The 17,363-nt window shown below is 34.8% G+C and overlaps 1 protein-coding gene across 1 annotated transcript; it reads right to left on the bottom strand.

The window, feature by feature from the left end:
* Positions 1-3,766: 3,766 nt before the first annotated feature.
* On the bottom strand, positions 3,767-16,227 carry LOC134854378 (zinc metalloproteinase-disintegrin-like atrolysin-A). Its single transcript, XM_063870602.1, has 8 exons — positions 15,310-16,227; positions 14,750-15,053; positions 14,371-14,595; positions 6,536-6,697; positions 5,813-6,050; positions 5,262-5,402; positions 4,595-4,840; positions 3,767-4,343 (listed from the first exon to the last, which is right to left on the bottom strand). The coding sequence occupies exons 1-8, from the start codon at positions 15,994-15,996 to the stop codon at positions 3,962-3,964; spliced, it is 2,385 nt and encodes a 794-aa protein (XP_063726672.1). The 5' UTR covers positions 15,997-16,227; the 3' UTR covers positions 3,767-3,961.
* Positions 16,228-17,363: the final 1,136 nt, after the last annotated feature.

Genomic DNA, 17,363 nt, shown 5'->3' with positions numbered 1-17,363 from the left:
ACCCTTGCGATAAGCAAGGGTATTGCAATCGGGCACTAGACTTTTCCCGTAAATACCTTGTTCTCAGTACTCATCTGGACTCCTGGTGGTACCTTGGTTGACAGTGAATTCAAATTTCTTAGTGTCTCCTGCACGCGTAGCATGTAGCTAACGAAACGCCTGGGAAGGCAAGGGTCCTGGGTTCGAAACTGACTAAACGGTAATTTTTCCGGTTCAAAATAATTTCGGCCTGTTTTTTGTCTGTTATGTTTTCGTGGCTTAGTCTAGCCACTTCTTAGTTAGGGTTCCACATCTAAGAATCTTTTTTTTTTGTGTGTAAATAATTTTCATTGTAGTTGTTTTTAGAGTTTCATCATGTTAAAAATCTGGATGAATCGGAATTTGTTTTCTTTATATTAGCTGTAATTTTTTGACAACTCGATTTGTAATTTTTTTTTTCATTTGTCTTTTTTTTTCGGCTGAATTAGTTTCGGCTTAGTTTATATCGAGCTAATGCCCTCTTTTTTGCGTCGTTTAGGGATCGAAAAAGTTTTTGTGTGCGAGCGTGTGTTCTCAGGGGAAGAGACAATTTTTTTCATTGGTTGAGAATTTTTTCGGCATGAAAGGTTTTCTGCTCAGGTATTTTCGGCTTTGTTACCGCTTGGAAGTTATAAATCGAATTCAAGCAACCATCCGGTGCATCTGGCATAGAGGTAACACAAATGTTTGAGACCGCAAAGGGTTGCTGTTCGAATATGACCAGGACCTGTTTTTTTGTATGCTAGAATTTTTGTTCTTTTTTGGGCTATCGTCCATCTGTCTATTTTTTGTCGGCTTAATTCCCGTAGCCCGACTTTTGTGAAGGTCCAGCTTTCTTCCAAGTTGCTGTTAATCTGGATGTTTTGGGCTTTTGTTACAGTTTTTTACTGGCAACAACGATTTTTTGAAGTTTTTTTTTTTAATTTGAATAGTTTGATTGTCATCATAGTCATTCATATTTGTATCGCAAGTGGTGGGAAGCTCAGCTTCGCCTCTGTGTCATGTTTTGCGTTGATCCTTGTATCTTTGTTGTTGTCCCGATTCTCATTTGTTTTCAAGAGTTGAGTACCAGTCAGATTTATCCAAACAATATAGTCGATATTAGAACAGTCGGGTTTGCAGAAAATCTTAGTACCAACATTTTAGTTTATAAAAGGTTGTATGAAATAGTAATTTTAAAATTGAATAATTGCTGAATTTGTTGTAAAAGCGATTTTTTTTACCGTTGAAGTTAAAGCATTAGAACCCAACATTCTCCCAAGCCATCTAGTACCGAAGTTGTTCGATTCTTACAGTCAAATCCTGATTTGAGTAAAAGTTGAGCGGTAGAAATAATCTAATGAAAATTAATTGAATGAATGTAGGTAATCAAATTGTCAGTGACACTGTCTGCCCCCATATTCAGGATGCTGCAAATCGAAAAGTTTTTAACTGTGTTGAGTGAAACGAAGTAGAAAGTAGTTTTTTGTTTATGATGTATTTTTTTCGTCCTAAGAATTTTTTTTCGAAATATAGTTAAAGTGATGATTGAGAGGATAACTTAAAATCGTCTATGAAACAGGTGCTTCTGGTCATATTGTCGATAATCATAAGCTCGATTAATCAAACAATTATTGCTAAGTAATTGAATTGGATAACAACAATTATTCTGATTCAAGAGAAACTTTGGGCATCATGTGAATTAACGAGGAATTAAAACAGTCGATCTTGCTGTAGCCGCAAGCAATTTTTTGTTAATACAAGATTAGACGTGAAAGTCAACGGATGAAACCGACAATGGTGAAGCAGATTAAACTCATGTTTCTACAACTGGAGGTTTCAATGATGTAGGAATCCCCACCAGGCCGCGAGGATCAGATATGACAAGAGCTTGTGCCAGTCGATTTGCAACGAAAATTTTGTGACAAAATTCTAGGGGCTTGAGCTAAAGCAAGACTGTTGTACTATCTGTTCTTATTTATTGACTAAATATATCTGAATGCAAGCAATTTTACTTGTAGTTGCTTTTAGTGTTTCGATTTACCTGCAATTCGTAATTTTAGTTGCCGTGAATTTATATACTCATCTTTTTTGTGCTTTTCTCACCTTTGAATTGCGCAAACTGCTGGAATTCTTCGAGGAGAGTCTATATTTCATTACAACAGTTAGTTTTATTCCAAAAATTTTGTTTTCGGTTTTTAGGGAACATATCAAATTTTTGCAAACTCATTTGCTGCTCGGTAATTGAATCTCAGTTTTCAGTAAACGCCGTCAATCGAGCTTCTGGTCGCGTTTCCGGCAAATATAACATCATTCCAGGCCTGTTTTCCTTTTTTGGATTTAAAACTTCCCTTTTCCTTTCCTGTCTGCTAGCTTGGAAGCTATTTTTTGTGGTCTAGCAAGAGCTGAGAACATTCGCTTTGTCTCTCTGTTTTTTTATTATAATGTTTATTCATAGTTTTCATTGATCTTGTTTTCTTTGTTTTTTCGTCTTGATTCTCATATTTTCAGATTTTGGTATCAGTCAGACTTGTCCAAGCAAAACAGTCACTGTTAGAACAGATCAAATCGTAGGGCTCGCAAAAAAACTAGAGACAAGCTGGAAGTTTTTAAAGGGGTTTATAAAATGGTAGTTATAAATTGAATGGTATGTAAAAGTGATATAGTTTAATCGTTGAGAAGTTTAATCGTTAGAACGCAACACACTCTCAAGCCTTTTAGAACCGAAATTGTTCGATTCTTGTAGTCAAATCCTGATTTGACTATAAGTCAAGCGGTAAAGTAACAGAAAAATGACTAAATAAAAGTAAGTAGGCAATCAAAATTTCCGTGACATTGCTTGCCCCATTTGCAAGAAGATGCAAAAGAAAACATCTTAACTTTGTCGAGTGAAAGGAAGTAGAAGGCAGTTTTCTGTTCATGATAAAATTTGCGGCCATATGAATTGAAAATTTTAAGTAAAGAGTTATGATTGAGAGGGCTACACTAAATTATCTAATTAGTGTAACTAATACTGATCTAAAAAGCTACTGATCTAATTGCCGATTATCATAAGCTCGATTATTCAAACAGTTGCGTACTAGATAAATTGGGTAGCTGGATAGCAACATTCATTTAACCTTCGAGAAAATTTTTGCTCATGTGAATTGACAAGGAACTGAAACATAGTCGATTTTGCTTTGGCAATATTGGAATTGAGTCACCGAGAGGACGCCAACATTGGTGAAGCAGATTAACCTCATCTTCCGACAACTGCAGGATTCACTGAAATAGGAATCTGTAGCAGGCCGTGAGCATTAGATATGACAAGAGTTTTTGTCAAACGATCCGCAACGAAAATTTCAGAGCAATGTAGCGGGCGTTTTCCATTGTTCTGGGCGTTATGCAATTTTCACTTTAGTTGCTTTTACAGATTCGATTTACCTGCAGTTTGCAGTTTTACTGTCCTTTTTTTCGTATATATTCCTTTTTGTGCTTATATACTTTACTCGGCATATAATTTTGGCTTAGCTACCTAATTTTGGTTTTGGTTCGTTTCATGTGACAAATAATTTGAAGGCTCACCTTTGAATTGCACAAAATGCTTGAAATATGTGAGTTAATCGGTTCTTCGGGAACATACCACACGGGAACATACTGCGGGTACATACTTCGGGAACATAATTATATCTAAATTTTCAGTAAATTGTTTTGAAAATTTGCTTGTTTCAAAACTAATTTTTTAAAGCTTTCATAATATTTTATTTTATTTGTTCAAAAGTTGTTGTAAGACCTTTTGTTCCAAATTTAGTTTCATTAAATTTACATATGCTTAAAATTTTACTCAAAATATGATTATGGATAGAAAATAATCTATGTTTGTAGGAAATATATACTAAGTCATCCCACGAAATTTTTCAATACTTGTGATTTTATATACAAATCGAGTTCGAAAAATTTTTAGCTCTCTTTCACCAGACTTTGATCAAATGTTGAAAATCACGAACATCATCAGTGCAATTAAAGAGACGACTGGGAAAAGCTTGTTCGAGTCTCCTTTTTCATCGTCGTCGTCGTTGTTGTTGTTGTTGTCATCGTCATCATCTGCTGGAGGGGGAGGAGCAGCAGTTTTCGGAGGAGCAGCAGTGATCGGAGGGGGAGCAGTGGTCGGAGGGGGAGCAGTGGTCGGAGGGGGAGCAGTGGTCGGAGGAGCAGCAGTGGTCGGAGGGGGAGCAGTGGTCGGAGGAGCAGCAGTGGTCGGAGGGGTAGTGGTGAGAGTGCTTGTTTCGCAGTTCAACGTGTCGTATCCCTTGTCGCATTCACACTGATTAGTCTCCGAGTTGCAATTTCCATGGCCATAGCAATTGCTAAAAACAGTCATTTGATTAGTTAGACTAACTCATCTGAATCATACTCCCCACGAACGAATTCGAGGACGAAAATCTCGTTTGACTTCATATTTGTATGCTTAGAAATTCAACTGACGAATTTTTTAAATTTTTTTATTATGAATACAAATTGAATAGGAAAAAGTTTTGTTTGTTGTTAGTTTACTTTTCAGAGTAACTATTGTTTAAGTTTCTAATTGAAAATGTTGACTATTGTTGGTTCAACTTACAAGGGACACGTTGTGAGTCCAGGTATCTGGGATATGTGGAAACATTCTCTGTTGTGACAGAAGCTGTCTTCATCACACCATATTCCATTTCGCACATAGGCCAGATCATCAGCCACGTCCATGGAGGGAAACAACCAGCCGATAGAGTGGCAGACGAAAGAACTCAGGCTGATGGTGTACGTGTGAACACTTTCCAAGTAGAATGGCTCAACGTCAATGTCAAATATACACTGCAGTTTCCCACACCTGAAATGCACATATTCATTATTCAAATGCGGAGAAGGGAAGTTATATTGAATTAATGAAATTATCGGTGACCTTATCGGTGAAATTACCGGCCAGATAAGTGTGTGAGTTCATTAGATTTGTGAACACTCTTTTCACCACATGTTGAATAGCGTTAAGAAATTGTGTTGGAGTTCAACTGAGCTGATTGCGTTTTTCTCGCATTGTTTGATTAAAATGGATGCTGTCAAGAATTTGGCATTAACTTAAGAAAATGATTCTAACTCACTAAAATTCGTGCTTTGCTATTACTGACTTTGCTTGAAAATTTTGCGATTGTTTTCTTGAAACTGAGGAAAACTTGTCCTACAGTCTATAAAACCACGTGACTCTCAAACTCGATTGGCTCAATTGGCAGACGTTGACCCGGTCTGTCACTTACCTCTCGTTTGCAGCTGTACAAGGAGTCACGTCTTCATGGTAAATGGACCCGCAGTTTCCCCAGTTATCTCCATCTCTGTTGTACACCCAACACTCGTCTCGGTCGCCAGAGTCTGTTCGCAAGCCAGTAGAACCGTAAATTCTAAACCACGACAGAAAGTTTGTTAAATTTACTGGCTGAAAAAATTACACGGTTTGAAAACACATTTGTATATATTGTTATCTATTTATAATAAAAAAAATTGCCAGTGAAAACATTCTCATCTGGATAATTGTTTGCATTTTCCCGGATATCGATTTAGGGTTTCTAGGACCGCGGTGTTTTCTTGAACTAATTAATCATCTTCTGAAAGAGTAGTCCATTAATTAATTTAAGCTACATACATGTAGAAATTAAAATCCACAATGGAAATGATCAACATTTAGGAGCACTTCAGTTTCAACGGAGAACCATTGGTGAACCAATTATTACAACTGCATCGTTTTTTTATTTTTTTGAGCTGAAAACTGTTTCCTAATTTTCAACCAACAGGAGCGAAAATGGACTCATACTGAAGACATTGGGAGTACACAGATCGACAACTCCCCGCATAGCAATGTCCCGCGGCTCCGTCGTCAGTGCAATCCATGCCCGCTCTCTTGAAGTCGTCATTCGGACACTCGGCACTAGCTCCGTCGCACTGTTCGGCTATGTCGCACTCGTTACACTCAGCTCGACAGACAAAGCCAGCACTGCGCACTTGACAGGATCCAGGGTCGCAGCAGAGATCCATGGCGGAACAGGATGCTCCTAAGAAGTTGGCTATTAACAATGGATAGCGATGAAACAATTATCTTCGCAGTTTTTCAAATAATTAACTGGCCTTTAAGAGCTGGCTTTCACAGTTCGGAAGATGTGAGAATTCCGCAAAATGAGAGGGGAGGTGTTTAAAAAAAACTGTCTGTCTATAGAATTGATTTTTGCAAAAAGCCATTTTTGGCATTTGGCGAGAGGTTTTCTTACAAAAAAGGAGCATTTAGGAATATTTGTAGGGTTGTTCAGTCAAAGGTGTCTGTGGGTGAATCCTTGGATAATGGAGGCTACCCCCCCCCCCCTGTCCCAACTCCACCCACCCCCCTCCCAACTCCACCATCCCACCCCTCTCGCTCTAAGGCAGGCTTAAAAATATCTAGATTTCGTTGCCTAAACCCTTAATCACGACGAGCAAGGCATTTTTTTGCAGACTGCTGTTGTACCGTTCAACTTTTTCAGAATACCCCAGTTGTGTTGGGTACCTGTGACAAGGGTGCAGTTGTTGGGGTGACAGCAAGGATCATCACAGGTGTCCACTCCCCCACAATCACACTCCTCCCCCTCCCCATTCACTATGTAGTCACCACAGAAGGATGGGACATCTATTTGTTGCGAGGGCTCATTGTGCAGACACATCGAGTTACCTAGGCGAAGTCAAATAAAACAAGCGAAGTCAAATAAAACAGGGTAATCCTTCAAAGACCAAATGAGCGAAATTTTTTTTTTTAACCAATGAGAACTCGCTATTCAAAGAAAACCGCAATAAATTTAATCAATTTTGGACAATTTAAAGTAGGATGATTCATGAATTAGAGAAAAAAATAAAAACAAGAACAGCCGGTGGCTGTTCAAGTAGCACAGAATGTTCCTACTTGATTCATAAAAAAGCTTTAAAGGTTATTTCAAGCCAGTGCCGTTTTAAAAAATGAATGACACTCAAAAAGTTAAAAACATTTATTTCGAATTTTTCTTACAAATTTCTAATTTTTGCGCAATAACTTCATAGTTTTTAGAAACCTTTTTTTTGCAAGGGAAGCATTAAACGAATTGACGAACTTTGATTAGGTAATATCAAATTTTCTCAGCCTACATTACTCAATCGCTTTACTTGGTCGAAATTAAAACAAAAGCTTAAACTAGTTTCTTTCAACATTGGGATAATTTTTTTGAAACAAATTTGTCGTTCGAATACTAAATTCCGTCAAATTTTCAATGGTCGGAGCAATAAACTGCTTGCTCAAATAGACTGCCTGTTCAGAACGCTGAAGATATTATGACTAACGTTTAATTTCTGGACAGTTTTCTATGAGAGCAGAAGAAATTGTGTCAGAGATGCGTGTGAGCTTTTCGAATATAAAAATATAAGTGCCATTCAATAGTTTTTGGGAAGATTCCAGCCAAGCGCTCATTAATCTAGCATTCATTAAGAGCATTCTAACACTACAATAAAACATTTGCAAAATAAACACGGTGAAGTCGTTATGACTTCTGTTAAAATTGGCAAAATAATTTGCTGTATTATTTTTCTCTGAACAAATTTCGTATTTTAAAACCATCTAAATTTTTTGCAAGCTGAAAACTGCAAGAGATATCTTAGCTTTGATTGCTTCCTTGTGATATTGTGGGGTTCCGAAGCTGCCACTGGCCCATATGTGATAATTAGTGCGCGCTATACAAGTTGAGTGCGAAATAGTTAGTCACCTGGACCACGCGTTGAACTAAATTTGAAACTACAGTGCTGATTTAAATTATCCGGACAAAACGAACAAAATTTGAAACTTCAAAAGAGTTTTTCTCAAATTGGGTGAGATTAGACAAAGAGTGAATAGAACAAAAATTGTTGATAGTTTATCCAGAATTAATATGGCTCAATTTTTTAAAATGAAATTCGCAACCAAAATTTTACCTCAAAAGTGGGTCATTTTAACTTTTTTTAGTTAACCAAGAATTACGCTGAAACTGAACGTAATTCATGAGAAAATTATATTAGAAGAAGCGAATTACACAGTTGAACAAAGTGCTATAAAGGTAAAACGTCAAAAAATCAGTTTAAGAAAATATATTTTTGGTTGATAGCCAATAAAGATTGTTTTTAGATTGTAAAAATCTAAATTTTTGCTTTAAATCTTTTTTTTTGAAAATTCTACTCTTCTAAAACTCTGTTGAACTGTGTAAGGTGCTTTTTATAAAGAAGTTTTTTCTGAAATAACTCAATAGTTTTAGCGTTGATTAGCAAGAAAAAGCCAACATTACCCAGGTTAAATTATAGTTAAGAGTTTCATAAAACAAACTGCAACCAATTAATTCTGATGAAACACAAGCAACTTTTGTTCTGTTCACTATTTGTCTAATCGCCAACCAATAATTTGAGAAAAATGCACTTCAAATTTTGATCGACTTGTCCGGAAAATTTAAATCAACCCTGTAGTTTCAAATTTAGTTCAACGCACGGTCCAGGTGACCAAATCTTTTGCAATCAACTTAATTTCAAACGCAATTGAAGCAGACTGGTAAAGCTAGAATTTGCTTTAACTAACAGAATTGATCTAATGTTCTTAAAAATGAGTGCGTGTGTTGAGTTTTTTTGTAAATGAAATGTATGTTTTGCTTTTCAGAAAACTTTTTCAAAATTGCTCAAAAACCAGTTATCGCCACTGTCGACTAACTCATTACTGTATACTTAGGTCAGTTATTCTTTGTAACTCAGAATTCGATGATTTGTTTTTGATAAATTGGTTTAATGTTGAAAATTCAACTCCTTTTCGCTGGTGTAAAAAATAACGAACAGTGATCCAGAAAATTTAACAAAGTTTGCAAGAACGGCGAGTTGAAGTACCTTCATTATGATTCTTTTTATGATGCTCATTAAGACAATCGTATTTAAACTAAGTTTACTATCAACAAAAATTTTTTTATCGATCGACTGAAATTATAACTTTTTTTTTCAATTGATTTTATCACAAACTTTTTTTCCGCCAATAAACAAGAAAAAGGAATCCATTTACCCTTTTTTTAAACTAATGAAATTATATCATAAGGGTCAAGTATATTTTAAAAAACAACTAAGTGCTATTAGATTCATGAGCTGTTTTCATGTTGAAGTGATTTAACAAAATTTTCACCAGCTCAGATTTTGTTTCTGAATTTCAGTTACACAATATACGTACTGCAAAGTTATGCCCAACAATCGAGAATCAAACGGTTTTTCGTGAAACAAATACAAGTTTTTGAAACACAGTTTTCTTATTTTTAAACGTCGAGATAAAGCAAAACTGAGATTTAAAAAAAAAGCATTTTTTGGTTGAATAAAAAGTCGAATACAAAGTTAGAACTTATTTTTCTATGAATAATTATGTTATTTTTTTGATTAACTATGGTAACGATAGATTTTACTGTTATATTATAACTGTCTGTATAGCCATTTTTGTCCTGGTACGTAATCTCGTAAATCCAATTACACATCTTGATTTATATTTCTCAAAATAGTTTTGGAATCTTGAAAGAAAAATCAATTCAACCACGTTCTCAATTACGTTTTTCAAAACTTTTTTCTGACTCTTGAAAAAAATGACAAGTTAACTACGTGCTCAATTCGAAGCACTGATAGAATTGAACTGCATAAGAAATTAAGATTTTTTAAACTCCATTTTTTGACCTGTACCGGTTAGCGCAAGAAAACTAGATTATTGATAATAGGTGGCCTAAACATTTTTTTAAGCATTCTTACACTACTCTTCGTTGTATATTCATGTAAACAATATAATAAATAAATCTTTTTTTTTAATAAGAGAACAGAATCGATTATTATGTACTGAACTCATGAGCTAATTTCACTTCAGTTGATTTTCGGACGACTAAAAAACTAATCGAAAACTCGTTATCACAAATGTATAGATCCCGTATACGATGAAGAATTGCGTTTAGTTGACTGTTTTGACAATAAAATAAGCCCTTATTGAATTGTCGAAACATTCAACTTTTAAAATCGTGCTGTTCGCAATGCCTCGTTTTAGCATTATACGATCGAACAAAGCTTTCAAGAATTTTTTATTTGTTTGTTGTTGCGTTTACACCTGCCGCAACTTAATTCACACTGTTTTGGTATTATACGATTGAACAAAGTTTCAAGAACTATTTTATTGACTTTGGTTGCATTTACACCTGCCGCAACTTAATTCACACTGTTTTGGTATTATACGATTGAACAAAGCTTTCAAGAACTATTTACTGACTTTTGGTTGCCTTTACACCTGTCGCAACTTAATTCACACTGTTTTGGTATTATACGATTGAACAAAGCTTTCAAGAACTATTTGTCGACTTTTGGTTGCATTTACACCTGCCGAAACTTAATTCACACTGTTTTGGTATTATACGATTGAACAAAGCTTTCAAGAACTATTTATTGACTTTTGGTTGCATTTACACCTGCCGCAACTTAATTCACACTGTTTTGGTATTATACAATTGAACAAAGTTTTCAAGAACTATTTTTTGACTTGTAGTTGCAATTACACCTGTCGCAATTTATTTCAAAATAAGCAAAACCCGGCATGTTTATGCGACGGATGCACGTTTATAAAAAATAATACGCTTTTCGTGCTCAGAAGTTAAAATTCGTCTGGTTATTTCTATCTTTTCATTATCAAATTGAGTTTATATTATCAAAGATCAATCAGACTTCTCTCCAAATATAGAACGAGTATTGTTTGATGCATGCACTGTTTTGGTATTATACAGTTGAACTACGCTTTCAAGATTTATCGACTTCTCGTTGCGTTTATACTTGCCGCAAAGTTATTCAAAATAAACAAAAACCGGCGTGCTTAAACTACGAATGCAAACTTATAAAAAAACAACACGTTTTTCTTGTTTAGAGATAAAAAGTTGTCAGCATCTTTCTATCTTTTTGTTATCAAACAGAGTTTGTGTTATCAAAGATCAATCATATTTTTTTCCAAATAAAGCTGATATTTTGCCGCATAATGGTGTTTAAGTTGTTTTTGCAGGTATTTACTAGACGTTCATGCAGTCTTGACTTTTTAGTGAACTTCGAAAACACAGCTATTGAAAAATCAAATATAAGTGCGAGTATCACAGAAAAAATAGAAAATAAAAAGTGAAAAATTAGTCTTATAGCAGACCAACGTAATACAGTGATAGATGATTGATTGACAGACTCAAAAAGACGCTCAGTCTGGGGCCAAGCTTCCCCAAATAAGTCAAGTATTTCACGATTTGTCAACAACACTATCAACTTCAAAAACAACAGTCTAAATTAGCGGCAAAACGGATTTACGCGCACAATAACACTCGGGTTGAATTGAAGCTCAGCTGAGCAAGCGGTCGCTAATCGCCAATGCCGCGTTGGAAGTTAGCCATCAAACTTTTTAATTGTCCTGGGTCTGCTAAAAAACCGGCCTGCTAAAATCCCTAGCTTTTTATCTTCAATTACCCGAAATGCCAGTAAATTACCAGATAAGGAAATCAAATTAAGTATAAGCTACATCAATTGCAAAAGCAAAGAATTATAGATTTTCATTTTCCTGAGCTACAACGTTAGTTTCAGTATTACTTTTGTCATAATTTGGTTTAGTTTTTGCTTTCGGGAAAGAAATTTGTCATATTGCACCAATCTCAGTTTTCAATGCATGTGTTTGCGTAAACGAATAACGAGTTTTGGGTTTACTAATACATTAGTTACTTGAATTACCACACCAGGTCATACAAGTTCAAATATGTCATATTGAAACAATTTATATCAAACTATAAGATCAAACATATTAAAACAAAGCAAAACTATTGAGCTTAAAAGCAAAGACTTAAAATCGTGCAAGCTCTTCACACAATTTTTTTCTCAAAAGCTAAAATTTAAAACCGTGATTTTCTTCATAATTCTATTGTTAATTAACTTCTTAGATTATCACAATTATTGATGCAATCGCAAAGTGGCTTGTAAAAGATCAAGTATCAAAGCGAGTTTCAACTGCGGTTAAAGCATATTTTAAAAAATTTCATCCTCTTGACATGTTTATTCATTAAATGCCGCAATTAACTACTTAAGAATAGCATTAAAGTTTTTTTCTTCATTTCGAAAAAAAAGTATAGACCAACTGAAAACCAAAAAAGGATAGCCAGTTGCTCTGCAAGTAGCACGAAGGTTCAGATTTCATTGATAAAAAAAAACAGAAACAAAAAATTTTCTTAAAATTAGTGTTATTTGTTTGCGTGTTTCACGATGAGAAAACTGTACAATGCGAAAGAACATCAGTTGTATTTTAAAAAAAAGAAAAACAAACAAACAGAAAAAAGAAAAAAAAATTCGAGAAAAAAATTTTTCTTCTAATTTTTTTGTTTAATAACTTTTTATTTAAAAAAAAAATGTCACCTAACGAGCTGTAAATGAAACTTCCAAAACTAGTTCCCGTTTTAGTAATATGAAGTCTCCTTAGTCAATTAACATTTTTTAAATAGCTAGCGTTACTCCATGGCTTATCTTGCTCGAAGTTAGACTCAAGCTCAAAAATTTCAAAGATTTTTTGACATAGACAATTATTTTCAAAATTCTGCAATTTCGTTCAAATTACGACTGAAAGGGTTATTTTATGATATATCACTCACCCCATTCCGATGATTAATTGTGTAATTGTGGTTCCTAATTTTGCGTGCAAAAGAGAAAACAAAATACACCCGAAAACGAAATTGTGTCTAAATGTCATTGATCTGAACGAGTATTTGGAGTTATTTGCGAATTTCAAAGCCAAAACACTATTTTTTGGTAGATATCTAATCAATAAATCATTTAAAATATTTTTTGTTACAATTTTAAATGTTTTTTTTTGCTGAGCTTTCCGTTTAAGCTTTCCGTTTAAATACTTTTAAGCTTTCCGTTTTATGATTAGAAAACAGCCAAACTTTTTAAATACAGTCTGCTGCACTATTTTAAATACAGTCTGGACTGTAGAAAATCAGTTTCAAAAACAAAATTTTGACAGTTTCTTAATTTAACTGCTGTCTACCAAATACATAACAGGCCAAACAAAGGCAAAGGCGAACTTAAGGAGTGTTTTTTGGAATGAGTAATGTAAGTATTTTAATTGAAAAAAAATTGGGGGGTGAGAATGTCGATTTTTTAACTCTCCTAACAACACTACCTGTTCTAATTAGTGTACATGCGCGTAGAACACGCCTTCTCAAACACGTTTAGTAAAACATTTGAGAAAATTATATCATTAACGAAAAAAATTAGGCATGAATATCTCTTTTTTCACATTGATTTTGTTGTCGTACTGAAGATATTTGAATTTTCCTAAACAGTCAGACCTTATTTTTAGCGTGTTTTCAAAAATATTTTTTCTCTTTTCATTTTTTTCAATCTATATCTGCTGTTTCTGAAAATTGTCGAAAAGTTAGAAGAAAGTTAAAAAAAGTCGAAAATTGATTTTTTTTCTGATTTTTTCTACAATTTACTGTGGTCAGAAACATTTTCAATTTGTCCACAATAACTAGATACTATTGATGTTTTAGAAGACATGGAAAATGATGTCCAATGAGTTGAATTCAAAGTAGAGCAACTACTTTGCGCTAAATTTAAGGCTACAGTGCTGATTTAAATTAACCGGAAAAAACGCGTCAAACTTGAAATTTAAAACGCGTTGTTCTCAAATTGGGTTGAGTTTAGGTGAAGACAATTCTTGCGTAATTTTTTAGCAGAATTGTTATGGTGTAATTTGGTTTGCAAAATTCGGGCCAAAATTTTTACCCCAAAAATGGGTCATTTTGGTTTTTTTTAGTTAATCAAAAATTACGCCGAATATACTCTGTCGATCACAGACATAATTATATCAAAGTGAGCGCCTTACGTAGCCCAACAAACTTTAAGAAGGGTATATTCTTCAAAACATTATATAAGTTAATTTATTTTTGTTTGATGGACAAAAAAGTCGTTTTTACAATATAAAAGACCAACTTTTTATTTAAAAACAATTTTTAAACGGTTTGCAATTTTTTTTGGAGAATATACTATTATTACAGTTTGTTGGGCTACGTAAGGCGGTCTCTTTGATATAATTATTCGTTGATATTATCCATATTAATTCTGCTAAAAATATAAGCAAGATTTGTCTTCATAAGTTTTCACCTGAACTCAACCCAATTTGAGAAAAACGCGTTTTAAATTTCAAGTTCAACGCGTTTTGTCCGATTAATTTAAATCAGCACTGTATTTAATCAATTTAATTACACTTGCGAGAGCAAGTGTTTTGGAATTAACTAATATTTTACGTTCTATGGTCGTTCTTTAGTTTTAATGACTTACCTTGTTCCAAATAGTTTTTCAGGGATTCCTTTTGACAGTCAGAGAAAATTTGCGGGGGAGCATCTGCAGTGTAGGCGTCCATGACACAGTACCCTTCAGGGGGGCAGTAGCAGGGGTCTGTGTCGTCAGTGGGGTTATGCACGAGTCCGAAGTTATGGCCCAGTTCGTGGGCCAGTGTACCTGCTGTCATGGCCGCTACTCTGTCATAGTCCTTCACAAAACTACCTGTAGTGAGAATGTTTCAGAAATCAATTGCGATGGATTATCGTTTATTAAGTCTTATAAGAAGAAGTATTTGAGCTCAATACTGTCTAAATGATACGGATGCGAAGTTATTTGTTAAGTCAACCCTCCCAAACTATTTTAATCAGCACATCACCTGATCCATATAAGTCACAGAGCACGTCCAAGTAGGCCAATCCGACAGTGCCTGAGTTATCGGAGAAGTTCTTGGCGATGAGGAGAATGGCATTGTCGTGGTTGGGAAGAGTCTGCAAGTTTTCAAAGTGGTAGTCCAAAAACAAGTCCAGCACTGGGTCTTCAGTTGTGTTGTCTGCTGTCGGGTCTGCCTCGGGGGTGGAGAAGGTGTGAACATCTACCAGAGACAAGTGGAGGTTTATGTCAGTCATCTCAGCATAGTAAAAGTCAGCAAAGTGAATGATTTCAATATCTCTGTCCAAAAGCTAAAATACAACAACTCATATAAAATGACAACTAAGAAAAACTTGACCAATTATTCATTTCAAACCTCAATTTTAAAAACAAAACTCGAAGTATTGAGTATTGTGGATTGTGTCGAGCTGCAGACCAAAAACATAATATTTAATAGATTTTCTGATAACGTTTCTTTTTTGCGTTTATTTTCCTTAAAGTTTAACAGGAAATTCCACAGTTTAATGCAAATATATTTTCAAAACCAAAAAAGAAGTTATGACTAACATCCTGTTCTGAGGGTCCGAACACTTCGTAGTAGTCGAATGAATGAAACAGGATGATTTCCACGTAGCTTCTCTCTTGCGTGTTCCGTCGGTACCTCGAATTTAGCTGCTTCTCCGAACTTTTCATTTTTTTCGCGGGGTCCAGTGAAACAGCATTCACCGGGTCAATTTTCGACCGAAACTTTTTGTTACTATTTAGCTGTTTCGCACCACAAACTTTGTCGTTTTTCAGATCTTTCCGAAAATGTTCACTCGAGAACATAATCCATGTCGCGTTTTCATTGTTAGTGTAGAGTGTGAAAACTTTTCCATTCAGGAAAATTAGTCCAGAAAGTTCTGGAATTTTCTGACCATCCTTGCTGCAGAACTTGATTCGAACTGGGCTGTCGGTTTTGGCTTGTTTGCCCTTTGAAATGTATCCCTGATATAGACACTTAGTGACTGAAGATTTCAGACGGGCACTGTGCAGGTTCCCTCTTTGAGTCAGAACCAAATCGATGTTTCCGATTTCGGTATTGTCAGTAGTCAAATGAAGTTCAGTTGATCCCTTTTCACCGCCGGACACAAGAGCCGCGGATGAGATTGTAACCCATGATTCGAGCTTGTCTGTAATTTGGTCCGATTTTATTAGCGGCAACAAGACCACAGTTAAAATGAAGAACAGCAAAACCAGGAGTTCAAACTTCATTCTGATAAATTCAAACAAATAGTGATCAAAAATCTGCTGGCTTACAAAATTACTCCGATGAATCTGGCATCGAATAGAACATCATTGTTATTGACGCGAATTAACGATAACTGAAGACGCGCTTCCAATTAAAATTTTGACGCAAATCCGCAGTCGACGTACTTTCTTTTATGTAAAACTGGCCATTAAAAATTACAGTATCATATTAATTTTCTAACCGGTCGACTATAACTTTTGTCGGTCATTTTTATTTATTTTTAATCAAGTGACGTTGATTGACTAAAGCAAAATCAAAGCTCAACATGGCGCTTTTCATGACGAAACTTGAAAAACAGGTAATATAGCCGTTTCTTATGTAACCATAAATAGCAGTGATTACTAACACTGAATCAAAAATTAAGTAAATATGATTATTTGCAAAAAGCAATTTTTTGATCGAAACCTTCCAAAAACGGCAATTATGGCATATTTTCTAAAAAAAAAACTTAAAAAAAATTCTTCATATTTTCTTCCTGTGGCGCGGAGTTTTTTTAAAACCAAAGTAGGATTTGTCTGTTGTTTTGCAGGAGAATGAGGAAACGAAAATCAATCCAATCGGGCGAAAATTTTTTCAACATTTAAAAAAATATAGAAATTATTAAATCACGAAATAGTGGGTTCAATTGGATAGAGAGCTTAATTATGGGCAACTGTTGACCTCCATAGACAAAAATTCAAACCACACAATTCCATACAAAACTAAACTGTTCATCCTTTTATTCCATACAAGTAATTTATGATATTCCAAGAGGAAGCATTTTATACACGGATAAAAAAAAATGCCGAAGTAGGAATCTTTTTGCTTTTTGGCCTCAAAATAAATTTCAGCTTCGTATCAGCGTTTTCCGAAAAATATTTGCATTCAAACTTTTGTGATTTTTTTTCAACGTAGTCCAGGCTAATATTTTGTACGTATGAAAATTTTGTACGCGCTCCCCTTCAAAATTAGTATATTGGCACCAAAGGATATTAGTATATTAGTATTTGCCCCCCCCCCCCCCTCGAGAAAATCCTAGATCCTAAATTAGAAAATATTGAATGATTAGAACCTTTGGTCAACCTGGGTATCTAACCATGTCTATTATTGACTAGTGTTTGTTCCGGTGTACTTAAATAGAAATTTGCGGATTCCCCGGCATATGCGACAAGTTTTAAGATATTAGACGATGGGGTCCCACGTCAAATCGTTTTGTGGCAGAAAACACTGAAAAAGTGCTCTGTTGTGGAAATCGTGTTCAAGCGTTCGTTCCTTCAGCTGAATTGGATTCCATTGGTACACATTTACCGTTCCTTTTTAAACAATTTTTATTTTAAAAAATCACTAGACA

This window comes from Symsagittifera roscoffensis, chromosome 9, assembly GCF_963678635.1.
Source record: "Symsagittifera roscoffensis chromosome 9, txSymRosc1.1, whole genome shotgun sequence".
Lineage (NCBI taxonomy): Eukaryota > Metazoa > Xenacoelomorpha > Acoela > Convolutidae > Symsagittifera > Symsagittifera roscoffensis.
The sequence above is the reverse complement of the archived record's forward strand: the minus strand, read 5'-3'. Positions and strand labels throughout refer to the sequence as shown.

What these genes read in the sequence shown, in the direction of transcription:
- LOC134854378 (XM_063870602.1), bottom strand. Translation starts at nt 15,996, where the DNA reads ATGAAGTTTGAACTCCTGGTTTTGCTGTTCTTCATTTTAACTGTGGTC. An exon ending in GAAAAACTATTTGGAACAAG is followed by an intron (nt 6,698 to 14,370) that starts GTAAGTCATTAA and finishes GACTTCGCCTAG; the next exon opens with GTAACTCGATGTGTCTGCAC. An exon ending in TGTACAGCTGCAAACGAGAG is followed by an intron (nt 4,841 to 5,261) that starts GTAAGTGACAGA and finishes TGTGCATTTCAG; the next exon opens with GTGTGGGAAACTGCAGTGTA.